At 47.1% G+C, this 26,632-nt stretch overlaps 1 protein-coding gene across 3 annotated transcripts in view; it reads right to left on the bottom strand.

Moving 5' to 3' along the window:
* The window catches only part of NTRK3 (neurotrophic receptor tyrosine kinase 3), a 234,413-nt gene that overhangs the window by 156,389 nt on the left and 51,392 nt on the right, over positions 1-26,632 (bottom strand). For all 3 annotated transcript variants that reach the window (XM_075431339.1, XM_075431340.1, XM_075431341.1), the window contains exons 4-11: positions 22,419-22,487; positions 14,869-15,026; positions 12,407-12,549; positions 11,678-11,819; positions 9,185-9,481; positions 5,741-5,764; positions 4,784-4,854; positions 2,910-3,012 (exon numbers count right to left, since the gene is read on the bottom strand). In XM_075431339.1, coding sequence (XP_075287454.1) covers positions 2,910-3,012; positions 4,784-4,854; positions 5,741-5,764; positions 9,185-9,481; positions 11,678-11,819; positions 12,407-12,549; positions 14,869-15,026; positions 22,419-22,487 — 1,007 coding nt within the window. The remainder of the gene's footprint in view (positions 1-2,909; positions 3,013-4,783; positions 4,855-5,740; positions 5,765-9,184; positions 9,482-11,677; positions 11,820-12,406; positions 12,550-14,868; positions 15,027-22,418; positions 22,488-26,632) is intronic.

Here is a 26,632-nt window from a genome sequence, read left to right as displayed (position 1 = left end):
AAGATGTGCTCAGAGAGACTCACGAGGTGCTTTGGGTAAAGAGCCCAACATGAGCACGCAATGTTCTGCATCCGTGACAAAAACAACAGGAAAAACCTGCTCCTGCAGGCCTGCCAAGCTGGGATTTCAACAACAAGTGGCAACATATCAGCTGGCAACAAACAGCTCCTGATTCAGGGAATGATGCACTTTCCCAAAAAGACTCAGGGTTTGCATTTTTTTTCTTAGTAAATGATAACATGCTGGGTGCCACACAGGATGGCTCCTGCCCAAGACTTAACTGATAATGAGGGCATCAAAGGAAAGTGCCAGCTAAAGGATATTTGCCAGCTGCACCATCCTGTACAGGGTGTCAGAATAAGGTAGGACCTGTACATGAGTCCCTGGAAGAGCAGCGTGGGGCCACTCAGTAAAGCGATTTGATGATTTGGACAAGGACATCACCTCATAAGCAGGAAACCTCTGGGGAGACGGAAAAGAACAGCAATCCATCAGTGGAGTGAAAGGGGAGACACTGGGGAAAGAGACACCAAGCACAAACTCAAGCTTCAATGTGTCATTGCCATCTGCAACAGCTCGGCTGAGACCCCAAAGCAAGCTAATGAGAGAACAAGGCTCTGGACTCATGGACCTGCCAAGCAAGGAAGAATACTTTAGAAACTGCATTTTGGAATGCATGGAGGGGACTGTGACATATCTTGTTGGGGTGAGAAATAAATCAGCTACAGCTGGCAGGGCAGGCCATAGCCAGGGTACCACCAAGCATCCCAGCCACTGCAGATGAATGGAAGTGTTGCCTTTGTGTTGTGGGTAAAAAAGTGGGGAGGTTTGGTAGTAAGCCCAATACGAAGAGCGAGATACAGGCTAAAGATGCAGTCTGGTAGCATGGGAGTTGACAATGGCACTACGGCTAAACAAAGAAAACTATAGGCAGAACAGACGCTGGGGAAAAGCAGGAGACTCGGAGCAGGCAAGGCCATGTGCTAGGAAGACTGTCCACAGGGCAGGAGGATCTGCAGTCTCCAACAGGGAGCAGAGCTTAAAGGTATGAGTTGGCTGCCCATGGTGCTGCCCATGACACTCGTGATTCATTAAAGACCTATCACCCTCATTTCAAAGATGTATATAATTTCTGTCAACTTCATGTCACCAAGCAATGTCATCAATGAAACTTTCAGAAACTTTGCAGGGTTGTGTTTTCATATCAGAACTGGAAGAAATACAGCATGACAGGGAAGAAAGCAGGCTTTTCTGGCTAAATGTTTTTGTCTCCCAAAGACTGCACGCATAAGGGCCCATCACAGCACCCCTCTCATTTCTGGGAATGCAGAATATCCACTAACACACCTCTACAAACACCTCTGAACACGCATACACACCTGTTTACCAAGACTGGTTACTTACATAATGTTCACTCGCCTTTGATTCTTCCATTAGGGTTAGAAGTTGCTTCTCCTTTTTATATTTGTATCTCTAAGCCCCATCAGCAATAAATGCCCAAGCACTTCCAAAGTGTTCTGACAAATTCCTCCAGCAGGCACATAATATCTTCCCAATTTTACAGATGGGGAAATTAAAGCATAGACAGAGGTTAAGACAGCTAATTGCCTACGGACACGAAGTGAGTCAGTAGAAGAGCTGGGAATTGATCCCAGGAACCGTGTCTTCCATTCCTCTACTCCACCCACCAGTCAGTACACCCTACCAGATGGTTCTTATCATTGGACATATGGACTAAATATTGCTAAGTTGGTGTAGAAGATTTGCTATTTAATTAAATGTCCTGTCTTCCATCTCCGTAGGATGCACAGGGGATACTCCAGCCAGAATCCCATCTGGACCCACTCAAGAAATGTCTTCATAACACAAACAAAGCCCTAGGCAAGCACAAGAAACATTCCCAAACCTATCAACCTGCCCTGCAACACAGACCCCAACAAGGCCAGGAAGCAGGCTGCGACTCAGAAGCCTTGGAAGAAGTTCATGGTTGTCAAAGTCTGGCTTCAAATCATGTATGAGCCACCAATTAGGCTGGGAACTACTTTGTCATGTGAAGGCTCTTCCTCCAGCCTTCACTGGGCACCACCAACGCTGTCCAACTGGAGATACCAGCAGAGTCACAAAAAGCAGATGGCACAGAGTCATCTGCTTTCTTCTGGTATCAGCTCTGTCACATCACGGTGCTGGGGTTGGTAGGACAGAGAGACCAGTTCTGCCTGGCAGACATCAGAGGCCTTCTCACTTTCCAATCACTATCAAGGACACTTGAAACAGTGCTCCTAAAGTGATTATTCGTGATGCAGAGGAGGAATCTTCCCAACAGAGAGGCAACAGAAAGAGGCCTTCCACATCGCTGGAGAACAGGTCAGCAATTGTTTTCCCAGCATAGACCTTACATATTTACAGCAGCATTTTGGTCCCCATTCACAGACAGGCACAGAATGGGCACACCTGCCTTTCTGACAGAACCCAAACTAGTTTTGTATCCTTCTGCTCCCCCTTCACACCCTGTGCTCTACACCCAGTGAAACACAAGGGGAAAGCCATGTGTCATCAGGTCCACAAAAAGGATTTCACCCAAGCTCTCCTGAGTACAACTCCCTCAACGCATGGCTGCAGGGAAAAGGCTCAAAGCTCTTCTGAGCAACCTTTAGATGTAATCATGTACTGATAAGGAAAACACATGCATACTTCTGCCAAGCAGAAGCACATACAGGTGAGAACCACCAGACTGTATATCTCTGTTACTCTCTCAACAAACAGAAGAGGGTTGGACAGCATTCTCTTTAGAAGGTTTTGCACCAATACTGACAAAGTAGGAATAAAACCACAACACCTTTCCACGTGTGCTATAAGAGCTGGGCAATCCTGGAAGGTGCCTCCTGCTAGAGAAAAGCGACTGCACGTACCTTTCATCCCAAACTTGGACCGCCGGCCGTACTTGTTGATCATAACAAAGAGGACGACCAAGAGGACACAAGCAAATGCTGCCAGCCCAACCGCTATGGAAACCTGAAAGGAAAAAGCCTTAGAGTCAAGACAGAGGAATTTAGCAGTCTAGAAATACAGCACGTCTGTGCCCAGTTAACCTTTCTGTAGGCTCATAACATCTGCTGCAGCCCCGTGGATATCAGCTGTGGAGGAAAACACGAGCAAAACCAAACGGCTCTAGTACATCTTGGCAGCATTGAGGATTAGGAGGACTGGGAACTCCCTATCAGCGATGTGGTTCTGGCACTAGTTCTCCCCAGCCTCTCACTCCATACATCAGCAGGGAAGGAAGGGAAGGAGGATGTCTACTCCAATGTCTAGGCTCTCTATTGCACGGCATCATGAGCCTCCATTTGTGATACCACCACAATGCCATTATGTCACAGCACTAAAGCTATTCTAACCTGAGCTGGGAACACACAGGAGCAGCAGAAAGTTCTTTAGAAGGAGCAACTCTGTCTCCATTCAAACATCCCTCAGGACAAAGAATGAGGGAAAATAGTACACCACAAAAAGAAAAGAGAAGAAATTAAGTAGAACTGGTTTTTTTCCCAAAAAAACCCCTTTGGTTTTCCTAAAGCCTCTAATGGATCCCTATTCATTGTAATTTTTAGTAGTATTTATACTACAGCAGTGTCCAAAGTCCTTCACTGGAACTGTAGTTTCACTGTATCAGTGTACAAGCAGAGGAAAGGAAACCTCCTTGCCCTAAAGGGTTTGCAGTTCCAGGCTTGTTTTAATATTTATGAATATTTATTTCTTCAAGTCTTTGCTCGAGATACTTTTATTGCATTGACGTAAACAACAATTTCTTTGGCATTTGTCCAATTATTCTCCTGTATAGGGTCTTGTCATGCATTTAGACTTCGCTTCCTTTTACAAAGCTGTATTCTGCCGTAACAGAAAATACATCATTTAACCAAGAAAAAAGTAATTTCATTTTGCAATCCTTTTCCCTGCCCTTGATACATTAGCTACGATATTTTAAAATTTTTATTTTACCACACTCTATTTTCATCTCCCAGCTTCTTGTCTGTGCTTTATATCTAATAATCAGTGCACATTATTACTCCAGTCTCACTGTTCAAAGCTTTGACTTCAGTTATAGGAGGTATTCATTTGGATGACAAATGAAACCAAGGTGGATAGAGTTTTGTTCATTCTGTCGACACCTGGTGGGTTTCAAGATCTTAAAACTTCCACAGAATTAGAGCAATTGTGTAACACTTGATTTTTTTTTCCCCAATACTTATACACAATTTTTTTTCTTTTCTACCTGGATTCTGCAGAAAAAAAAGACAATGCTGAGATCTGGTAAGCTGCAGGTTTTCTTTCCTTTTTCATTTTTGGCATGTCCTGCAGAGCAGGAGAGAGGGCAAACTGGCATTGACAAAATTGAACCAAGCTAAATCTAAGTCCCTCACAGGGGTAAACTTAACTGCTCAATAATAGTATGAAACACACAATTGTCTGTTTGTTTGTTTATTTGTTCTCTGGGTGCTACTCTTTTAGAGTGAGAATTTCTGACCCTGCCAGCAGCAACTTCACAGGATGGCTTATTTTCAAAGAGCTCCCTGGTTCCACACTGCAGACCCAAGAGGATCAGATGGTTCGTGTCAGTATTTTATTTGTCTAACACAAGCCACAAAATCCTTCTGATTGTTGCCTTGAGTGATAAAGGAAGAGATTTTCCTTGCAAACTTCTCAAAACAGCACAGGAATGTAAATACCAAATCATCAATAACAAGAAATGCATGCAAAACAGTTCTACTGAGCAGAGGACAGGACTCACCCCAAAAGTGTCCTCCTCTGGTTTGTGGGTCACAGTGATTGGTGGGGTGGGACTCACTTCATAATCACCGACTGAAACCAAAACACCAAAAACAGAAGGTTCAGTGTGGCTGCTATGGGACTCCCAAGGCATCAGCACATCCTTAATGGCAGTGCCTGAGCTAAGGAGATCCAGTGCACCCCTACCAGAGCTGCAGCTTTCTATTTCAGAAGGCACCAAAATCAACCTTCAGAGATTTCCCTGTGCACATCAGCAGAGAAAACACAGACCAGGACAATGCTGATGTCACTCTAACCTTACAGATGAGAAACATTTGGGTGCCTGGTGTCCTAGGGTGGGTGACCTCCACCGCTGAACCATCTCCTGGAGTTTTCAGAAATCTACTGGGCTAAGTAGGGTTAAAACACGAGACGGACTCCAGCAGAACTTCTTTCAAAGAAACAGTTACTTGGATTTTTTTTTTTTTTTGAGAGGGGGAGGAAAAAAAGAATCTGTTGAGGCAACACTACTGAAGTTGAGTCCTGCTTCTCATCCCAGTCGGCACTAGAAAGCATGTTGTAAATGGGCCATGACAGACAACTGCTTTGGGGACTGGCCAGCCTGCATCTGTTTAAGACCCCTTCCGCTACACCACAACCAACTGGTTAGAGTTTTGGTGATATTTATCTCCAGCCCTGCCATTTAAGACCTCTAAGACTGTCATTTCCAATACAGGACCTTCTTCAGGACAATACTAAAGGGAAATGAGCATCTCCTGGGCTCTAGAGATTGTCCAGCTGATCAAAACCTCCCCAGTCATCTTGCTTATGCATGGGGACACCAGGGCCCTACGCAGCCTCCACCAACCTGCTTTTGGCTTCCTGATTCTTCCTCCAGGAAGATGTAAGTCACAGAGGGGCAGGGGGAAACCACAAAAACAAGACACCCATAGTGTGCAAAGGGCAAGGAGACACTTACTTGAGACAAAGTTGTCCGTACTCTCTGTGGAAAGGACAAAGAGAGAAGCAACACAGTTAGTAGCATAGCAAAGGGAGAGCAATCTCATTCCCAACCTGCCTCATGCACACTCCACCACCCCAAAGAGCCCAGGAAACCAAAACATTTTATATTTTGTCCCGTATGGGCAAATGTAACTGGAAATCGCTGCACGCGTACCAGCAGGACATGTCAGGACGGAGAGCACAGGGGTAATGGCGTGGAGTTGAAACAGGAGGGGAGGGATGCTACTGCCAAAAGAGAGAACAGTTAGCAGCACTCTGTGTGGAGACTTTTGAATAGTCTTAAAACAACCCTGCTTTTACCAGGTGAACAAAGCTCAACAGACACACAGGCTCAGCAGGATGGAAGTGGAGGGAAGACAAGGAAACTTTGCCCAGGGAGAAAGTCCTATATGGACAAGGACCAGCTCCCAGAAGGACAGTCCACCTTGGGACAGGGGGTTAGAGACCTCCTCTGGGCTCCCTGAATAGCTCACTAAGCCACTCATGAAAGCTAATAACACCTGAAATGGCCATGGAGGCTGTAGCTGTCCCAGGGCTGCCTCTTGCCCAAGATAGCTGCACCAGTGCCTGCTGTCAGCCACTTGACTGCTCGAGTCTATTCAGCAAAGCTTCTTCAGCTCCAAAAGGCAGCTGAGACCCCAGACGATGAGGTATAAAGCTCTCGGTGACACTCAGTTTACATAGCATGAGAACAACGTCAGTTTTCAATTCACTCGCCCATGTAAGAAACTGAGCCCAATATTAACTGGAGTTTACACAGCTTTGCTGGCAGAGGGCTCCTGGAAGGACACTGAGACATTTATGCTGAAGTATGGGTGAGGTCTGGAAGAGAAGCGTAAAACAACTCCCAAGAGACAGATGCAGCTTTCCAAACCAGGGGGGAAAAAACCTGAAAAAATATTTTTGTTTCAAGTCAAGCAGAAGAGTAACTCTCTTTGGCTTTTTCCAGCAAAGGAAAATTTAAAAAAGGAAGAAATATTTCTTCTGGAGACTTTTTCCTATTAATGCAGACAGGGTCTAGTCGTAAAGCTCTTGCTGCTTCTACATTTTCCTCTTTCCATTTTTCTCTGCTGGACTAAGCAAATTCAACAGAAACCCACAAAAAATTTTCCCATTAAACCCTTTTTTTCGAAGCACAAAACACAGCCAAGAAATGTCAGCCAAGTAGACTTCTGTGAGAAGTTCCCAAAGAACTGAACACTCATCACGGCAGGGAGATAGGTACATTAACCTTTGTGCATTTAATAAGCAGATGATAGTCTATGGTAGAGATGCCAATGACAACATGCAATGAGATTTGTATCAGATGATGACACAAATCTTGTCCTGGGAGCCACTGCCCTACTTCCTAGAGCCACAACATCACAGAGATGTAGGATATAGCAAGGGGCACATCTCCCAACTCCCATCCAGCTTCTAATAGCACCTTTCTCCTCTCAGTCTGGGAAGCACAAGCTGGCACTGTACCAACAAGAGATTGCAGACCAGGGGTTTCTAAAGCAACATGATCACAGGTCCTTTTCTATGCTGATAGGAAGCTTTCCAAGCACTACACTTTCATTAGTCAAGACTAACAATCTCATCCTGGGTAGCGATAGCAAGTCTTGCAAGCGTGAATAGCTATAGGCAAGAAGTGTCTTGAATAAACCACACTGGGGAACCTTCAATTTGTGGCATTTTCTGAGGGAACCTGCCTTCAAATAGAAAATTATAAACGTCAGCTGCATTGAGGGTTAATGTCAGCTGTGGCAGTGGACAGAGCAATGAACTTCAAGGAAAGTAAATTACAACCTGCATTGGGCTGACAGGGTCTGCCAGGATGAGGAACAGCTTGGGACATTGGATCAGAAAAAATAAAAGAAATGGGTCTGGTCCTGCTGAGAGATGGTTCAGGGTCTGTAAGTACTCTGCACCAACAGCACCTGCAAGACGTGGGTGAAGATGCATTCACAAGGGCAATATTTTACGTGTATTTCACACAAACGGATTCTCCCAGAGCCTTTGACACAAGCAGCTTCTCAAACATCAACGTGCCTTCCCATGTCACAGCACAGCTCAGATCCATTTCCTAAATCAGCTCTCTGGAATAGCAGATCTGCCTCCTTTTCTGGAGGTCCAGCACCTACTTTAAGAGCTGTCCCCATTTCACAGATGGGGAAATTGTGTCCCAAAAGGTGGGACCTGACAGAGCTGAGAGTGCAAACCTGTGCCTCTCCACACCCACCTACATTTGATAAGCTGCTCTTCTGCCCCGACAGCAGGAAACATATATAGGTCAGATAGCCAAACAGGGCATCATCGTTGAAATCAGAATATAAATTTTCCACTCCCATCCATATCAGCTCATTTGTTCAATTGTCAGATCTTCAAGGCAGAGATCTGGGGTTGCATTTATGATATTTGACCTGCAGGAAAACTCTGTGTACATATATGGTGTGATATAAATAATAAATGAGAGTACCATTGGTATTTTTCTATATTTAGCAAACGCCCTATTTTGCTGGATTTTCTTGGGCTGCAGAGGCCAATTTAGAGCTGCCACATTCTCATGGCATCATTCCTGAAGGCAGCAGCATGCACAGATCTTAACTCCATGATAGCCAGCATGGTGTTACAATGACAGAGAGCAGACCAAGACTCTCCATGCTCCTACAGAGGAGACAGATCACCACAAAAGTCTCCACTGCACTCCCCAGAGCTGGATTGTCATGTCCTCAAATGCTTTTTTTTGCAGTTAAGCCCTGAATCGCTAGGGATTACAATGGGGAATGTCAAACCATCAGATAAGAAATCACAGCAAACTGATGCAATGCGACTAATTGAGCCATCGCATCTTTTGTAGACCCATCATCCTGGAATTGCACATGTCATATTTAGAAAGGAAACAATCCCAACGCTGTTGCATCCAGCTATAATCATTTCACAAATGCAAGCTAGAAGATAGAAAGGGAAGAGCTACACCACTTTCAAGGGTTTCCCTTTCTTTACTTTATAACTAGCAATCACATAGAAGAATATTTTCTTTTAAAAAATTAGGCAACGTCTTTGGGGGTCCCCAGAGGAGATCCAAAAATAATTGGCCACACTACACTCTATTCCCACTGAAATCCCTAAGGATATTTAAAAAACCCAAAACATTGCAGAATATATAACGCAACAAAAATATCTAAACCAGTTAGTTTCTCTCCCTGTGTTAGTTGTTACAACACCAAAGCACGCTTTAGTAGGAGAATCATGCTGGTCAGAAGGGGCCTCCAGAGGTCACCTCTTCCAACCCATTATTCAGACAAAGCCCAAGGTGGGTTGTCAAAGCCTTGTCTAGGTGCAAGGATTACTGGTGGGACCATAGTAAGACCTTAGGATTGCAAGCAACCCTAATGAGATTAACTGAATAACCTACCTGGAAAGGGCTTTTCAAGGAAGTGTCCTTTGATGGTTTGGTTGGCTGAGCCCAGCTGGTTGGTGGCCACAATCGTGTAGTTGCCATTGTTGTAGTGAGTGGGTTTGTTGAAGAGCAGGCAACCCTCAGACACTTCCCCTTGTTGATAAAACTCCATGTGGATGATCTCTGTCTCCCGGAGGACCTGCCCATTGTGCAGCCAGTGAAGGGTGGGAGCTGGATTCCCATGCACTGCAAATGCAATGCAGTGCTCCAGGTGTAGCACTGGCTCCTCCAGGGTTAGGATGCGAGGCGGATCTAGCAAAGAGAAACATGGCAGGCTCACAGCACACCTCCACCCATATGATGTCTCTGTGCACCATGGAAATCAAGATTATTGAAAATGCAACCTCCAAAATCCATTGTTCCTGCTGTTCTTCCCATGGATGTCTGCAAAGCAGCAGCGCTAAGTCACAAGAACCATGCCACGCTCCCCAGAACGAGGATCTGAACCATAGACAGTTATCTCGAGCTTGTGACCAAGGGGTACAAATTAACAACAGGGATGATCCTTTCACCAGTCCAGAAACAATTTAGCTTGGAGTTGCCTGGTCTACACACTGACTGCTGCTCTCCTTCCCTCAAGGGATCAGAGGGAGGCTGCCTGTCCCCATTAAGGAGGACACTGTGACATAGCACTGCTACACTACACATGTGCAAGGTGCCCTTTGGGGGGTCTTCAGCCACACTGAGCAATTTTGGATTGCAAAGATGTGGAAGTAAACATCCCTCAGTGACTGCTTGTCCTTGGGGATTTCGATTACCTGAATATCCCAAAGGAGTTCTCACCCTCTGAACACCTTCCAGGGGTGTTTTAATTAAAGGAAGTTGAGTGGGAGAGGGAAAAGAAAAGCAGAGACTCCACCGCAATTTATTGCATATGCATTGTCTTTTCCCCCTCCCGAGGACATCCCAAGAATTCAAATGTTGCTGTGCCAGCACTTCTGAAATCCCATGTACAACGCCTACACGTAAGGTCCCAAACCCCAAAGCTGACAAGGTCTGAACTAGAAGAACAGACTTTTGTGCAAAGGACACACAAAGATGTGGATCTTCCCTAAAACTCTCCTTTTCCTGGTACCGTCCAGCTGCAAAGACAGTCCATGGGGCATCTACAAGGAACAAAAACAATGCACCAACATTGGCCCATCTTTTGGAAAAAAGACAGTGAATTTTTCAGGCAGTGAAGATTATAGAAAAAACAAAAGGGTACAGAGCTGGTTGGAACTGAGCAAAATTCTCCCACCAGCACCCAGCTACCCTGAACCACACAACGGTGTCCCAGCCACCTTCTTTCACTCACAAGCCTAGATCTGCATGTGGCTTGTTCACATCTTCCTAGGAGAATTCAAAACAGGCAGCCACCTACATGCACAAACCCAGATCGTTTCAGCATGAAATTACAACCCAAGTGATGGGTCTGGGCAACAAGAGCAGGGGTAGCAGAAACTGTCAGCAGCTTAGAGGATTACACGGGTAGAAATAGGCATGGTGCTGTTTTAAGGTGTGGAAGAAAAGATGCTAAAACACAGTGCAAAAAACACCTCCGTGCTGACCAGTCACCCCAGAGCCGACACAGACTTTAATTATCTCCATTCCTCAATCCATCCATAGTACTTATTGGAAGAAAGATGAAAGTAGTAAAGCATCTACTCCCCTCTTCCCAATCCCTTGTGACCCCATGTCTTTACAGTGGCTCCTGCACTGCGCTGGACGTACAAAATGCACGGGTTCACCAAGACTAGCCAGAATCCTGCGTGGGTCTCCGCTCTACCTGGCAGAGTCGGGGGTGGGCAACAGATTTGCAGACTAGGTCAAATATTACAGACACAGCAACATATAGTAAATCTCAGCTGCTTGAGAGCACAAAGCTGTGTAAACTTCCTCTTAAGGTCAGGTTTGTGTTAAGTTATATTAGAAAGAACAGAGAAAGTTTAGCTACTTGTATCTAAAAGTGAACAGTTGAAATTTGACATGTGTGTGTTTACACGGCGTTTGCAGTTTAACTTTGTAGGAACAGATCTGGGAGGAAGCACTAGCAGCCCTGAAATCAGAGGCAAGATTTACACTGGCTTTAGCAAGAATGACATTTCACCTCTCATGTGGCATCACGGCGAGAAACTCTGTGTTTGTAAACAGAGTTTTAGCCCTTCTGAGGCTTTTCCTTACTCTGCTGGATCTTCCAAGCAATGAGTGGAGGGATGTCAGTGTGGCACTGCTGCACCTCCCCTTCTCTAGTGCTCATTTCTGCATTAATGGAAGCAGCAGGAAAGCAAAAATACTGACCCTTAAGAGAGAGCCATGCAAGTTTCCTCCTCCTCCTCGCTGTGCTCAGCTCCTAATCCTCACCCACAAAACCAGTAAGCCACAGGCAGCAAGTGGCCATGCATTCACACAGTTCCAAGGGCAGCCCTCCAGCCTCCTTACAGTTAAGGTCTCTCCTCTGCTACTTACAGTAGACGGTGAGCAGCACACTGGCATTGCTCATCCCCACCACGTTCTCAGCAATGCAGGTCAGCAGGAACCCGTTGTCCTCACTGGTGACATTCACCAAGGTCAAATTGATGGCATGAACATTGGTCCAGTTGAGGTTGGTCTAAAAATCCCAGAGAGAAATACAGACAGAAGTAAGTGTCCATTGGCTTCTCTCATCCCTGCTCCTGCCCCCAGTAGCTGAGGATCCCAGTTTCCACAAGATGCAAGAAGGTCTCAAAAATCCAAGACAACTAGGATCTGGGTGAAGGGAATTGTTTCCTATAAGAATATCTACTGGGATGAGAGCTGCAGCATTGTGGCACTGATAAATATGACTTGCCTCTACAAAATCTCGATAGCTGCCCATTTCAGCTACAGCTATTGCAAACACCTCTGTAAACAGGTGGTTTCATTAGAGGAGACACAAGTTAATTCAATTAGGGAGCTCTGAGATATGAATCTATCTCATCTCTACTTCCCAGCCATACAGAAGAAAGATTTTGTTACCTTCAGGTCATTGCCAGGTTCTCACTTGGATACTGTATGACCTCGAATTTCTTTTGGATACAGCCCTTTCACATTTCTCATAGCAGTCGCCACCATACACCTGACCCTCTGTCCTGCCTGCACAGATTGAGGGAACCCCTGGTAGGTGTTTTGCCCTTACCACATTGGGCAGAGACACCACTGAGGTCTTGCAGCCCCTACCTGGTGCGTGTTGATGGAGTGGAGATCAGCCACCATCCAGTCAACGTCGGGCAGCGGCGAGCCAGAGCCATTGCAGGTGATGACGGCGTTCTCACCTTCCCGTACTGTCAGGTTCACATGGCTCACACTGATCTCAGGGAGGTCTAGGAGAGCCAGACACCAAAGCGCTCAGGTGCTGAGCAGCATTTGCTACAGCCAGCTGCTGGGTGCACACGAGTAGACTCTGATCATGCCAAGCTGTTTCCCAAAATCAGCCTCCAGCACCCTGGGATAAGTAGCAGGAGGCAACAGTATGGCCTTGCCCTACCAAGGGAAAGATGAGGCTTGGAGACGAGGGAAAATATGAACACCTGAGATGTGCCAGCTGAACAGACCCTCCCATCACACTCAAATCCAAGAGTTGGTGTCCAGTTCTGGCTGCCCTTCCCTTCACAAAAACCCCTTTCTCCACCTCTTCTACTCCCACAGAAGCTGCTTTTGAGGGCAGTCACTCGGGATGGGAAAACTGCATGTGCTGGGAGAGGATCCAAAGCATTCCCACCTCCAGGGACAAAGAAGAGAAAGCCCAGCACTGCAGGCAAGAAGACTGTGCCTCTAATTTAGAACAATCAAGAGAAGATGACCAAGGATGTGTCCTCATATTAAAAGCAGCTCTCCTAATAAACGGTGCCCTTGTTCTTCCTCAGTGGTAGCAGAGGTATTCACTGATTTATGGTGGCTCTGATTTACACCACTTCCTTACTCGCCACCACGGGTGTCAAATATCCTTTCAACACAAAACAAGACAGTGCTGGTTGCAAGAAGAAGGGCAAACAGTCTTCTTGCGTGGAGGAGGCTTTCTGGGCCCTTCGTAGAGGTAAATTGGGTAGGCAGGGCAGGGTGGAACCGACCATCAGTCACACACCACTGTAGGACAGCAGCAGCCGTCGTTCTGACCCAAAGCCATGGATGGGGATACACATGCTTTCATTGCCATCAGGGAGTGACGCCAGGAGGGAAGCAACATCACACTGATTGAGGGGATGTCAGAAGAAAGGAGGCAGTGACCAAGGCCTGGCAAGCTTGTATAGATGTCAGGAATCAGCAGAGAGGGAGATGGGAGGGACATGTATGGTCTCGCTTGGTTGAGCTGGTATCAAACATGGCCACACCAAGCCATGCCAGCCCTCAGCACCGAAGGACAAAGACAAATGGGGTGTTGTCACAACATCCCTCGAGTCATGTTAATACTTGAGCAGAAAAAATCTCCTCTGGAGGAAAGCAGATCAGCGTGACAGATTCTTTCCCTTCCAGCAGACTGTGGGGTCAGAGGAGGTGCTCACCCTGCACACCAGCATATTTGTGTTCCCCAATCGGCACCCTGCTGTCACTTCAAGTCTAATGCCACCTTTGATGGAGTCACCTTCTCCTACTGTCCCTGATCCCTAAGGATTGGTTTTTTTCCCTTTAATCCTTGCAGATTATTCTTCCCATGCGGGGAGGAAATAACAGCACTCTCAAATCTTTTTAGTTCATCCATATGCAGGCACACTTTGGCCAGTTTCCAGAGCTTAATAAAGGAACATCGTGAACTTGAAAAAAAAATTTAAAAATCATAGAAAGCCAAATGTGTATGCTGTTTGTCTACTACTGCTGCAAGAAAGAAACGCAAGTTCCTAGAACAGAGAACATTCATCACAAAAAAATCCCCTCTGGTTTTCCTCCTTTTTTCAGCCCGTGAGTTTGACAGCTGCTTGTTTACAGACAGTGTAATTGTTCTGTTGAAGGTACACCTCCTTCTCCTTACTCTGCAAGGATGCTTTCCAGTAATGGCAATAGCAGAGCAAAAACTGACACCAAACAGGCAGCTGATGCACGGACAAGGTGAAGGAAAAAGGGATAAATGTTGAATATGCCTCATGTTGCTCCTGGGGCCACTGGACCCTTTTAAAAATCAGCAGGAAACAGAAAGAGATATAAAGTCACTCCTACCTCTTCCCTACAGACATGGGCTTTCAATTGAAAAAATAAAACAGAAGAAAATGAACACAGATGTGCATTTCCTAAGAGTAATTATGAAAGATAAGGTGACAGCACCTTTTAACAACATACTGTTTCTAGGATTTGTTAGACGGAAGAAGAGCAACATGAAACATATCCTTTTTCAAGACATCACACAGACTCTTCGCACACACTTTGTCAAGCAACAGCATTATAGTGAAGGAAATGCCCCAAATCACCTGATACCTTCACTCATACAGCTACCAGCCCCACACTTACACAGATATTCTATTTTTAACCCACAAGCTACCCTAATCATCTTCAATTGTCTTGTACTTGATCACATGGTGGGATTCTACTACATCAGGTTCCCCAAGCAAATGGTTGAATCAGAGGTGCCAGACAGGACAGGGCTTCCTCCTTGCACCCTCCTGCCCTCCCCTGCACCCAGCCCCGGGACCCCAGTGCGGGCTGTGCCTTACCGCACTGGGTGATGTTCATCTCCTGCAAAGGGATGATGGCAGCATCCATATTCATGCAGTAGAGCTCCTGGTACTGCAGGTTCGCCTCGCCCTTCTCCTGCCAGAGCTGGATCCAGCGGATGTCACAGCTGCAGTTAAAAAGGTTCCTCTCTAGTCTCCTACAGGCAGAGAGAGCGTGAGAAAGGATGGTGGGGTGGGGAAGGACAAGCAGGGCCACCGCCTGGCTCCGAGCTCCCTGAGGAGGACGGCCACCATGCAGGTGCAAGGGGCCCTTTAGAGCTAGGGGAGAACTTCCTCCACACTATTTGCCTGGGGTCTTCTGGCACACGTTGCCTGCATCTCTCCTGACTCCAAAGAGACCAGAGTTACACATCCATGCATTCACACAGTCTCCTTCATGCACGCACACAAGGTTTTACATCTCCCAGGGCAGCACATGGATACACACAATGTCTTTCACCACAAGATCTGCACATCTGCAGCTGGGTCCCACAGCAGTGCTGTTCGGACACCCAAAACATTCATCCCACAGCAAAGAAGCCGGCAGCTCCCCACTATCCTAAAGTATTGATTCATGTTATCAAACCCCACTTCAGTGGGTGTCCAAAACCCTGATGGGCGAAGCACACCTCCAGCCCTCACAAGCACTCAGTGAAGCTGGCAGCTCTTCTCCTGAGTACCTTGTACAAACACAGCCTCCTGGTGACCCAGGGCACAAGCTAATGCGCAGGGTATTATGCATTTTAATCAAATCAAGCAGCCCTGCACTGAGACCCTGCTGACCTGGCTAGGAGAAATGGAAAAAAAAACACTGCCTTTAATGTACTTCTTTTAAAACAGTTACATACAGTTTATATACCAGGAATGTTTATTATAATTGATTTTCCAACCTATTAACCATTTAATTTACATTTTTAAAGCCCTGCAGCTTTCTGTGGTGATGCAAGGAGGGCAGGTCCTAGCAGGGATGAGAGCCCAGTGCTCAGCCAGGACAGACTGAGTTACGAACATGGTTTGCAATGAGAACTTGAGCATAACAGGAGATACAGCCTGAACAAACAAAATATCTCCCCACATAACCATGATAAAAAGAAAGTAGGGACCAGAAGTGCCGGGGCTGCAAAAGGTGAGCTCAGTCACGCCGAAGCAGAAGGGCATCTCCAAAGGCCAAACCATTGCTTCACGCAACAGCTAGAGCCCCCTGTCATACAGTGGGAAGCTGTTTTTCTGGTCCGTTCCACATATTATTGCAAAATTCATGCAGGCTTTTACAAAATTAATTCCACTGACTAATAGGATTTGGAAACAACCTTGCAAACATGCACAGCCGCTCTTTCATCCGTACAGTACTGCAAGAGGAGGAGGAGGAGAAGCGATCTTCTGGTAGCACCCAGGGGTGTTAAACCTGAACCCTGATGATGCCACTTTGCATATCCTCACAGTACAAGATGCTTTCTGACTTTTTTTCTTTTTTCTTAGAACAAACACTGAGTTAGACTTCACTCTATGGCTTTTCCCTGGTTCATTCCTTTCCTGTCAAAAGCACCTAAACATTTGCAAGACAGGTACAAGGCTCAGACAAGTGACTCAAAGGCCAAAGCACTAAATTTAACAGAGCAGAGCAGCTTAGTGCAGTGATTTGGTGGGATTTGAATGACGAGGCATTCCCTGCACACTATGACGAGTTACTTCCAGTGCCTCACGCAGGCTTTGCGTCCTCTTCAGCATGGTCATGAATCCATGTTCTCCTTGGGATTCTCCCAGGGTCACTGCTACCAGCAGGATGTGAGATGGCACATGGGTAAGGGCCATGGGCTCAGCTAATGGCAGGTCAGGTAACTGGAGTTGTACCCTCGGACCCAGGGGAGCTCAGAGGCAACAGGGGAGAAATTCTGCCCCGTTGCAAATATCCTCTCGGAACAAGGCTGCCGGGGAGAGCCACTGTCCTAGCACTTAAGGGCGGCTCTGTAAGTAACAGACAGCAGCCTTCCCTGCCCATTGCTAATTCATGAAGGCCCATGAATAATACAGGAGCACTGTGCTTCAGGGCAGAACTTACCCACAACCTGCCCCAACATCAGTGACGTAACTTGCTCTAATCGAGAACCCCACAGGGGCTTTTGCACAAATTAACTCCCATCTCCAGCAGCTGGCATGGCACTGCAGGTAGAAGGGGCACAGATGTGTGCACCCATTTTCCCTAGCACGCGTTGCAGAAGCACTCTTGACACATGGGAGATGCCCTCCCTCCTAGCTCGGCGTCTGCCATGCCAGCCAGCTCTCCAGAGAGGTGCACAGGGATTTCCATGCTCACACTGTCCTGCACCTGCCCAAAAACCCAAACCTCCAACTCTCTCCTCAAACCCCATCACTGGCCCAGGCTCAGGGTTTGCAGGGGTCATTAGGAGCTGCAGCTACCATGACTTCTGTAACACGTCCCACCAACAACAACCCTCTGCTTCCCTTCTCCTTCAAGGAGGAGAAGCACCTTGGGGAACACAAGGTGCCGTTTGGCCAAAACCCACTGTCAGGTCAGAAAGCATCGCCATGTGCTGCAGAGACATCTCCCATCACAGCAGGAAGAATAAAAATTGGTGCTGAAAGGCACGGTGGGGCAGCCAAGAGGTCTTGCTGTTAATGGGTGCAGCAGCACCGCAGTGAGAATTAAGGCAAGGGGCTCTTTGTCCTGAGGTGTATCCAGCACAGCTTACTCCCAGAGAGGACAATTAAACCCAAAGGGCATTTTTTGCATGTAGCCTTAGCCTGGAAATATTGCCAAAGAATCGCTTGGTTACAGGCACTCAGGAGCTGCACACACTCCCACACCTTCTGAAGGCCTCATTAAAAACTGAAAACGCCTGTGAGAAATAACAACTATCACAGCCACAAGCAAACTGCCCTCTCTCTGCACAAGCATTTCTGCTTTTTGCACTGAGGAGTTGGCCCAAAAATGGACTGAACCTGCACATGAGCCAGAGCCAGCCACCAGTCCCAAGCAGAGCACAGGCTTGCAGCAGGGTGTGCTCCACCCACAGCCCCTTCAAGAAGCAGGTGCACAGCAGGGCTTGTGTTTGGGACAGAGGAAAGCTGGGACAACCATGCCCTGCATTGTCATTCAGGGGGACGATGACAGAGCCAAAACACTAGAGCCATGTGGGCACAAAGTCAGTTCTGCAGAGACAGCATACCTCAAGTGCCTGGCTAAGCCCAACTTTGCTTCCCACAGAAAGCTGTACCCACTGCCTCCCAAAACTGCCTGGACAGCCTACACCAGGGTGGACCACTGCAGGAGAGGGGTGCCATCAGCATCCCAGTATGTACAGGGACATACAGGACACACACAGAGCAAGTTTTTTTCAGGCTAGGCAGCTAAAAGACATGCACGCCCCATCCCATGCCTCCCCACTCATCAGCTAAAACAAAGCTGTCAGCAGCTAAAGCCTCTCAGAGGGCAGTGGAGATCCTTGCCACACTTCTCCTGTCTGTTTTGATTCACATAAAGCTGCTGTTGAGGTTTCATACACTTACAATTAAGACACTCTCCTACCTTGGGACTGATACCGCTTCCCTAACCTTGAGAACCAAAAAGCGCCCAGCAGAGAGAGAACAAAATCTATTTTTGTTTTTCATTTATATTTATTTCCCAGAACCAGGGCTTCTCTTGGCTGTCCAGCCAGAACTGTTGTTTCCAAACCCCTGCCAGAAAGGGATGGAATAGAAAGGGAAGAACTCAGACAGGGAGTGAAGCGTGGCGTCTGATGGCTGGATTAGCTAATGCAGAAGGCAGGCAAGTACCCACTGTCTAGCTACAACTCTATTAGTGTGACTGTTGGCAGCAATAAGTTTTTAAGCTAGAGCCACAGACGATGTTAAGTTGGACTCATAGCATTAACGGAGATGCTGCTGTGCCCCATCCCCACCAAAGCCTCTTGCTGTAGCATTGCAGAAATCTACTGCAGGGCAAGCTGGCAGGGACTGCTGGTATTAGAAATGCTGATGGGCCGGGCAGAGCAGCAAGATGTTCAGGACTACAAGGTTTTATACAACCAAAGATGTAATTGGATCCAGAGTCTTAGGTCTTTCTGGGAAGGAATTTCTTGAAATGTCAGCCCTAAGCTCTCTGAGGACATGACAAAGGAAGCCAAGGACATGACAGAGGAAACCAGCTGTGACTTCTGGATAAGAAAGGCTCTAAGTCTAATGTTTATGAGCTGTTGCATGTGTCAGATGCTTCCCTGTGCACACTCAGCTTCAGACTTAGGAGAACTGTGCACACGTTAGCTCAAGCCCTGCTGGTCAAGGTCAGCCCGTGCTGTGGGAATTAGGGCTGGAGTTACTGGAAACCATTCCAAGCCTTGCTTCTGGCCAGGAGAAGAAAGAGATAATATTCTTTGGAAGCATGCCTCATTTTTGCCAGCCTTTCTTCAGTGAGTCAGCAGGGGAAAAGCTCAGCTCTGTTGAAAATGAAAAGAAACTCTGCTTTAAAGCAATACCTTCTCCCTGAGCTTGAGATGGCTTTAATGCAGCCAGGCAGCTGTTTCAAGGCCCAAGTTCCCATCCACCTGCCTGCTCTCAAAGCGTGGCATGATTTTCCCGTTAGTCTTCTGCTATTTCCTCCTCCATGTTCACCATGAGTGGCTTTGTCAGGTCTCATGTTCCCTGCCAATCTCCATGTCACATCAGTTGTAGTTCCTCTCCTCCCAGTACTCTCCTGGAGATGATCCTCCCATCACATCCCTTCCCACATGCTCCGCTGCTCCAAGCCACTTCGTTGCAAGTCACAGTTTTGCCTTCAGTGACTATCCTCCCTCCGGATCCATGATTGCCTGGTGGCACTGGGGCACTGGTACTCTACAGGGTGTGTCTGGTGAACCACTGCAGACCCGCACATCCCACCAAGCCTTCCTGCAGACCTAACCCTCTCGAGAAGAGCAGATTCTTGCCAGCATTTATGTGTCCCTGGGGTCTTCTGGCCTCTCCATGGCTGTGCACAAGTGCTGCTGCTCAGTCTGCCTTCCTCGGGCTTGCTGCTTCTGCATTGGTCTCTGCTGTTCACCACCTTCTTCCTTTCCAGAGAGTTTTGGCTCAACGTCAAGTCCTTGGCTGATGTCAGTCTGCAACTCCCCTTCTAGCTTTCACCAGTGCTTCACACTCACTTTATGTGGGCCATGTATTCTGTCTTCCTCCCAGATTCTGGAAGCCTCCTTGAAGCTCAGTGTGCCAAAAAACTGTCTTCTACTCACCCATCCTCTGCATTTCTGAAAAAATTACAGCATTTCCAACTTTTGTGCATCCATTACTCATTTCTGCCCGCCTTGGGGATTTACTTTTCCTCGGCAACAGGTCCCATCCTTCTAGCACTCAGGACCATGACCACCCCACAGTACATAACACATGTCTTTACCTTAATTCCTAACATCTTTATGTGAATGATCTGTTCAGAGCCAGGTGTAGCTCAGGCTACTTCTCCATGCTGTCTTCTCTTCAATAAATCCTAAGTTCAGCATGACAGTCTCATGGCCCCAGGAGGACACTGCAGGCGCATCAGCCTGCCCCATTAACACCAACGTCCTAGTGGATGTCAACTAAAATACATCTTTCCCATCACGCTTTGGGGAATAGCAGCATCATGTTGTTCTGGTACGGACTGTCCTACCTGTGCTCATGTGGATGGAAGGTCCTCAGTGACAAGGGAAAATTTGTCAGGAAGCACCAGTGACAAAGTAATTCTTCCAAAAAAAGAGACTTGACCAGGCTCTTAGCCCAGCCAACAGCAAGCCAAAGCCTAAGGGCATGCACATTTGTAGGTTTAAGTTCATCACTGGAGCTGGTGCCAGGGAGTTGTTTGCCAAGACCCCTTTTGCAGTCCAGTGGCAGGAGAGGTCCATCCGAGGCTCCAGCCCCATGCGGTGCCAAGCCTTCCCACACTACACCACACATCACATCAGTGCTGCTTTCCCACCCCATCACCTCTCCCTGCTAACCAGCCCGCCAGTCTGCCCCATTTCTACCTGCATTACTTCTTTCATCAATCAGGGCATGTTACCTCCGAGAAAACTGCTCTGAGCACAGCTCCAACTGGAGCCAAGTAGTTCAGATCCTTCCCATTTGCCGGGCTGCAGAGCACTGTCCCCAAGTGACTACTACACTGACAGTGACCAAAGCCACCCCAAGTACACCAGCTTTCCTGTCAGGATCACCATAGCAGGACAGGACAACACAACACAGATGAATTCTTCATCAGGTGGGGACAAGTACACTTTGCTGCCCAAACAGCAGCACCTCAATTCCCTTTGTGCTTGGTGTTGTTCTTTTGAGCCTGACTTGGGCTGGCAGACCTGGGATATGCCTGAAGAAACAAAACATGACCAAATGAAACAAAGCCACATAAAAACAAGACCTGTTGGAAGTATCCCCATCAATCTGCAGGCTCACCATTACTGCAGGCCCTGCCAGTGCCTCTAGCTGAGGACTGCAGCCCCATTTGCTCCTCCACTCTCGGGTCTCTCTAGGGTAACAATCATCAATCTGAGTTTTACCAGACAGTGCAATGACAATAAGTAAAGGTCTAAGAATACAAATGACTCATACTATTAAACTTGAAACCTCAGCCAGGCTTGAAAAATATTTAGAGCTGTAATCAGCGAGGAGACAAATTCCAAATTCAGCTTTTTAACTCTGCAAGCCAGATTCCCCATCAGAAGGGCGTTTCTCTATTTTCTAATATCACTATTAGTATTTTTCATTAAACAATTTGACAGAAATAAAATACACTGCAGTAACACCAGTGATAACACACTTACTCCCACTTGAAAGACTGTCTTTATTCTTTCATAAGTCACTTCTAGCTTACAGCTCTATTGATCATCGGTAAGGATGAATGGAGCTTCCCAAGATCCTCTGGGACAAATCCTACATATATATATATATATATTTTTATACCCACCAAACAACTATTTCTAAAATTCAACAAAACAGGTCATCAGGGCAACACTTTATTGATTTCATGTCCACTTATTCTTCAAGCACAGTGCTGAATGCTCTATCAATAATTCAGCAGGCTGAAGGCCACCAGTGCCCCAAGAGAAACACTATCTCATTTCCCACATTGGAGCTGAGAGGTGCCTCGATTGCTGGAGAGCAAAGCAGTCATTCACCGAAAAAGCACGGGTGTCTTACAAAGCACGTGCATGAACTAAGGAAAAACATTTAGCCCTACCCTGCAATAGATGAGGATCAACTATCTGAGAAGATTCACTCAAGATCTGGCCTAGTAAGTATTTCTAATACATTTCCAGAGCTAGTCAACCATTTACTACCCCAAGCATGACTTGTTCATCATCCCGACATTAATTAGCCAGCTGCTGCTGAGTTAAAAGAGAAGCAGTTCTGCTCTGGTGCTCCCGTACCCAGGAAACCTCCCAAGAATGGTGCTGCCCATTGGAGTTTTAGGTAATTATTCACAGGCTCCAAAATAGCTCTATTTGGAAATCGTTCCTCCTCTCAGCCTCCCCTCTTCTCCCAGGAGGTACCTCCAGAGTGGGACTTACAGTTCAAAGAGTCGCAGGGTCTGGAAGAGTTGCCATGACAGAGTGGTGAGCCGGTTCCCAGAGAGGTCTCTGAAAATTAACAAGAAGAAAAAAAAAAAAAAAAAAGAAGTCACGGTAAATAATTCCTACTGCACGTGGCCCTATCGCCTCTGCAGAGCTCATCGTCCTCCTCAATAGGGAGGCTGTTAAGTAGTTTAGGACCCAAGTTTAGATTTCATAATGAGAGATTTTAATGAGGACAAACCCAAATGGAAGTTTCTCATTTTGCTCTTTTTTTTTTTTTTTACCATGGGAGAAAATGTTTTATATCCTGCTGCAATGCTAAGAAAAAAAATCCAAACAGAGGAAGATGCGTCTGATTCTTGCTCGTGAATCTGGAGTTTGACCAACCATGAGCAGAAAGAACAAGCCTGATGTTATAACTTGGACAAAAAGTTAAGCACAAACCTCATGTTAAAAATAGTAACAGCCAGGTTCAAATGACAGCACGATGATTACCCAAGATGTTATCATATGACCTGCAATAGCTGTGCCCTCAAAGTGTCCTGGTGTGGCTGTGTTGTTTGCACCCAGGGGTACCGCTGCTACAGCAGCCAACAGCTTCCCATCCCTCTCTCCATCTGCCCAAACTTGCAAAAACATAAATCTCATATACCTGGGAGAGCTTTGCAACCCAGCAGACAGCGCCTCTTCAGCTGAAAGCCAGAGATGATGAAAGAGCGTAAAAGCAACCGAAGTACTAAAAACAAGAGGAAGAAAAGTGTTTGGGGCAGAGTGAATAGAAAGAGAAGAGCCCCAGGTTTCTAATGGCTTGAGAAGATGATGATGAAAATCTTTCTGTAGTGGGCAGCCTTCCTGGGGACATGTGGCCAGCCTGAGAGCCTCCAAATGAGGGACCAGCCTATGGGATGAGCAGAGGGACAGGTGGTCACAAGCTCTGGAAGAAACCGAAATCCTCCCATACCTATGCAGGCCTCCAGAAAACACAGGAGGTGCTGCCTTGCATCCTTTGTTGAATCCACCCATATCCCCGCCAGCTCCCTCCCCACTGCGAGCCACCCGGGTGGGCTGTGGGTGGGCAGGGCAGCTCGGTGCGAGGCTGCTGGCACCCTCTTGCCACAGCCCTGCTAGCTGGAAAGAGTAATGAAGGGCCAGAAGTATGAACCATCAAGAGGTTCATTAAACCCTTGGCTGGCCAGAGAGGAGGTACGGGACAAAGTGGCACAGAGGTGACAACGGGCAGCCCAGCCATGCCAGGCTCATCACACAATTCCTGTCTAATTTGCCGGAACATGCTAAAACCAAGAGTGCAAATCCTAGAATGGATCCTGCCAGTGCAGGTCTGGTGCACAAGGATTTGGGATGAGAGATTCACGTGTCATCTTACACTGAGTTGCAGCGAGAGTGGAGATGTGTTGGGCAAATGCAGAGAGGGCACAACCCAGGGACCGACAAGGGAAAAGCAACTCTGGTCCTGTCCCACCTGCTACCATGCGGTGCTCTGAAGCCCAAAACTCTGCAATGAGGAGTGGGGAAGCTGCTGCAGCTCACACAGCAACCCATCATCCCAGAGGCTCTCCATGAGCCTGGCAGAAGAATAAGCCCAAACACCATGATGGCACAGCACTGCATGATTAAATTCTGTCTCTGCTTCACAGTAGACTACCCCGCTGCGGAAACCACAGGTACCTCGTTTCACATGACTAAGATCCCACCACTCCTACAGCTGTATACAAACTGCTTCCAGCCTCTGACAAAGTTTGGAAAGGTGGCAAAAATAGCAGGTGAAGCTAAGCAGGGGGGAGGAGTATTGCAAAACTCCCTCTTTTATCCACCCCAGAGCACTGAGCACCTGGAAACTTTGCAATGACAGATGAAAAGTAGGAGGGGAAGGAGCAGCTCACTGCTACTGAAAAGTGAGACAGTAAACTCCCTCCCCCAACCCAGGGAGAAGAAGGAAGCGTAAAGGGGGATGCATGAGAGACAGCAAGATGTGGGAGAGAGGCAGAGATGCAGAGGAGGGAGTGAATCTTGCTGGAATGTCCTTTCTCAAAGGTCATGTTTTGCTACATTAGGCAGAAATGTCAAGAGAAAATTGGATTCTGAAAGAGAAGAGAAAAAACAACAGGCTTTCCACGCAAATAAGAGAATCAAAAATAGCATGATCGTGTTATTACAATTTAGGACACAGAGATGGAGAAAGGAAACATCCTCACTAATGCAAGGAGCTTTGCCAGGCAGATGTGCTCCTCTTCTCATCTCCTGCAGTCCCTGGAAACCAACTCCTACCACCTCCTCCCTCCCCCAGACAACAAACCACAGCAAGTATTAGGCAAAGAGGAAATGGGTCTTCACTTGCACACATCTTGTAGGAGAGACTGCTTTCGAAGGGCAAAGCCGGTGTCCGATCCGATCTGACCATCAACTTCTGCAGAGCCGGTCAGAGGGACGCGCACCAACAGCTCCATTTCAGATCGGACAAGACACACACAGGGAGGAACATGTTTGCCACTGGAAACAGACACCTCAGACACTTTAAAATGTCAGAAAGGTTCCTGATCTCAGCACAGAGACAGAAAGGGGCTGCACACATAAACACACATTAAAAATACACCATTTTGGTCACAAAAAGTCCAGAAGTGAGAGATGCCAGGATTAGGTTTCCACATGCAAAGGGTACATCTTTCCAGCTTCTGCTATAAAAGACAGAGAGCACAGCACTGATTTCTCCCCAGCACAGATCCATCCCACACACTGGATGGGGTAGGTTTCCCAGGGAAATGTGTAATTAGAGACTGTATCGCAGTACATGCACATGAGGAGAGTAAATTATGGCTCCACGGGTAAACGCAGCTCCGACAGTTTGTAACTCCTGTTCAGTGCTTACAAAGATCTCCCGGTGCTTGAAGTTTGACTGTGCGCACTGAATTTCCCAGTATTTTGCAGAGCATAACTGGGGAGGATTGGGGAAAATCAAGGCCCTCCCCAGCCGGGACTAATCCTCTCCCAGCTCCAGCTGCCCATTCTGCCTTCCCACTGCTGCATCCCAGGCCTAAAGTCTGTTGTCAGATGCAGATCCCCATTGTTTGCAGTGACCTGATACCCCACCCTCCTGCACCCATGACTGGGCAGCACCAGGTCTCTCCTCCCCGACCCATTTGCCTTCCCTCCCACTCAGCTGCTTCTCCTCAGCAGGCTGAATCACACTACCCATCACTCTCCAGCCACTCCCAATTACCTCTCAGCCCCAGTGTCCTTATCCATGCCCAAATTTCATGTGAGCTTTGTCTTTATGTTCTCCCAGTCCAACCCCAGTGTCCCAACAAGAGCTGCTGCTCCTTATCTCCTCCCAAACACCCTTTGCAAAACTTCTCCCCTCCAACTGGATCAAGAGGCACTCTGCCTACATAAGGAGATATCCCAGAACAAAATCCATTTTTCCAAGCAAAATCTGCCCTTTGATAAAGTTACTTTCCCCCAACAAAAGGAGGGTGCATGTGCTCTGTAACAGGAGCATCCCCCTGTATTTTCTAGCTTAAGCAAAATAGCCCGTTTCCCCCTCCTCCCTTCCATTACCTCAAACAGTTGAGCAGGTTTTTATTTGAAACTAGAAAGAAATAATAATAATAAAAAATATTAATTTAGCCAGGAGCAGACACCCAACACAGAAAACTTCAACCCAAGCAATTAAAATTTGGCAGAGTTATAGGAAAGTGGAAGCAGTCCTGTAGCAGAGCATGCCAGACAACCTTTATAACATCCTATGCATCAGCCCCACCTGTAATAAAATACAGCACATCACACATTGAGGAAACACAGGCGGAGAAGCAAAACACCTTCCCTGCATATTTCTCAGTGGTGAACAGAAGCCTGTCTGTCTCAGGATAGACCTGCCATCAACGCTCCTGGAACATATTCAAACTACTTCTTTGCCATAGGGCATTTTCTCCATCACTCACAAGATGCCATTTTCCACAGAGACAGTCTTTAGAAATAGCTGACAGGTTCTTTTTTGTCTCCAGAGCAGGTTTCAAAGGAGCTGTGTAGGGAGAGGGTGTTGGATGGAGCTCACCTGGACCAGGTCCAGGGCAACAGACACCCAACCCACCCATGACTCAGGCTCAGCACCACACCGCTCTCCTCCTGCCGCAGCAGCCATGCTCCTGAGCCTCGTGCTTTGCAGGTGACTCATCACACCATATCCCCACCAGCAA

The sequence above is a fragment of the Opisthocomus hoazin genome, chromosome 10 (assembly GCF_030867145.1).
Source record: "Opisthocomus hoazin isolate bOpiHoa1 chromosome 10, bOpiHoa1.hap1, whole genome shotgun sequence".
Taxonomy (NCBI): domain Eukaryota; kingdom Metazoa; phylum Chordata; class Aves; order Opisthocomiformes; family Opisthocomidae; genus Opisthocomus; species Opisthocomus hoazin.
This window is presented reverse-complemented; position numbering and strand designations above follow the sequence as displayed.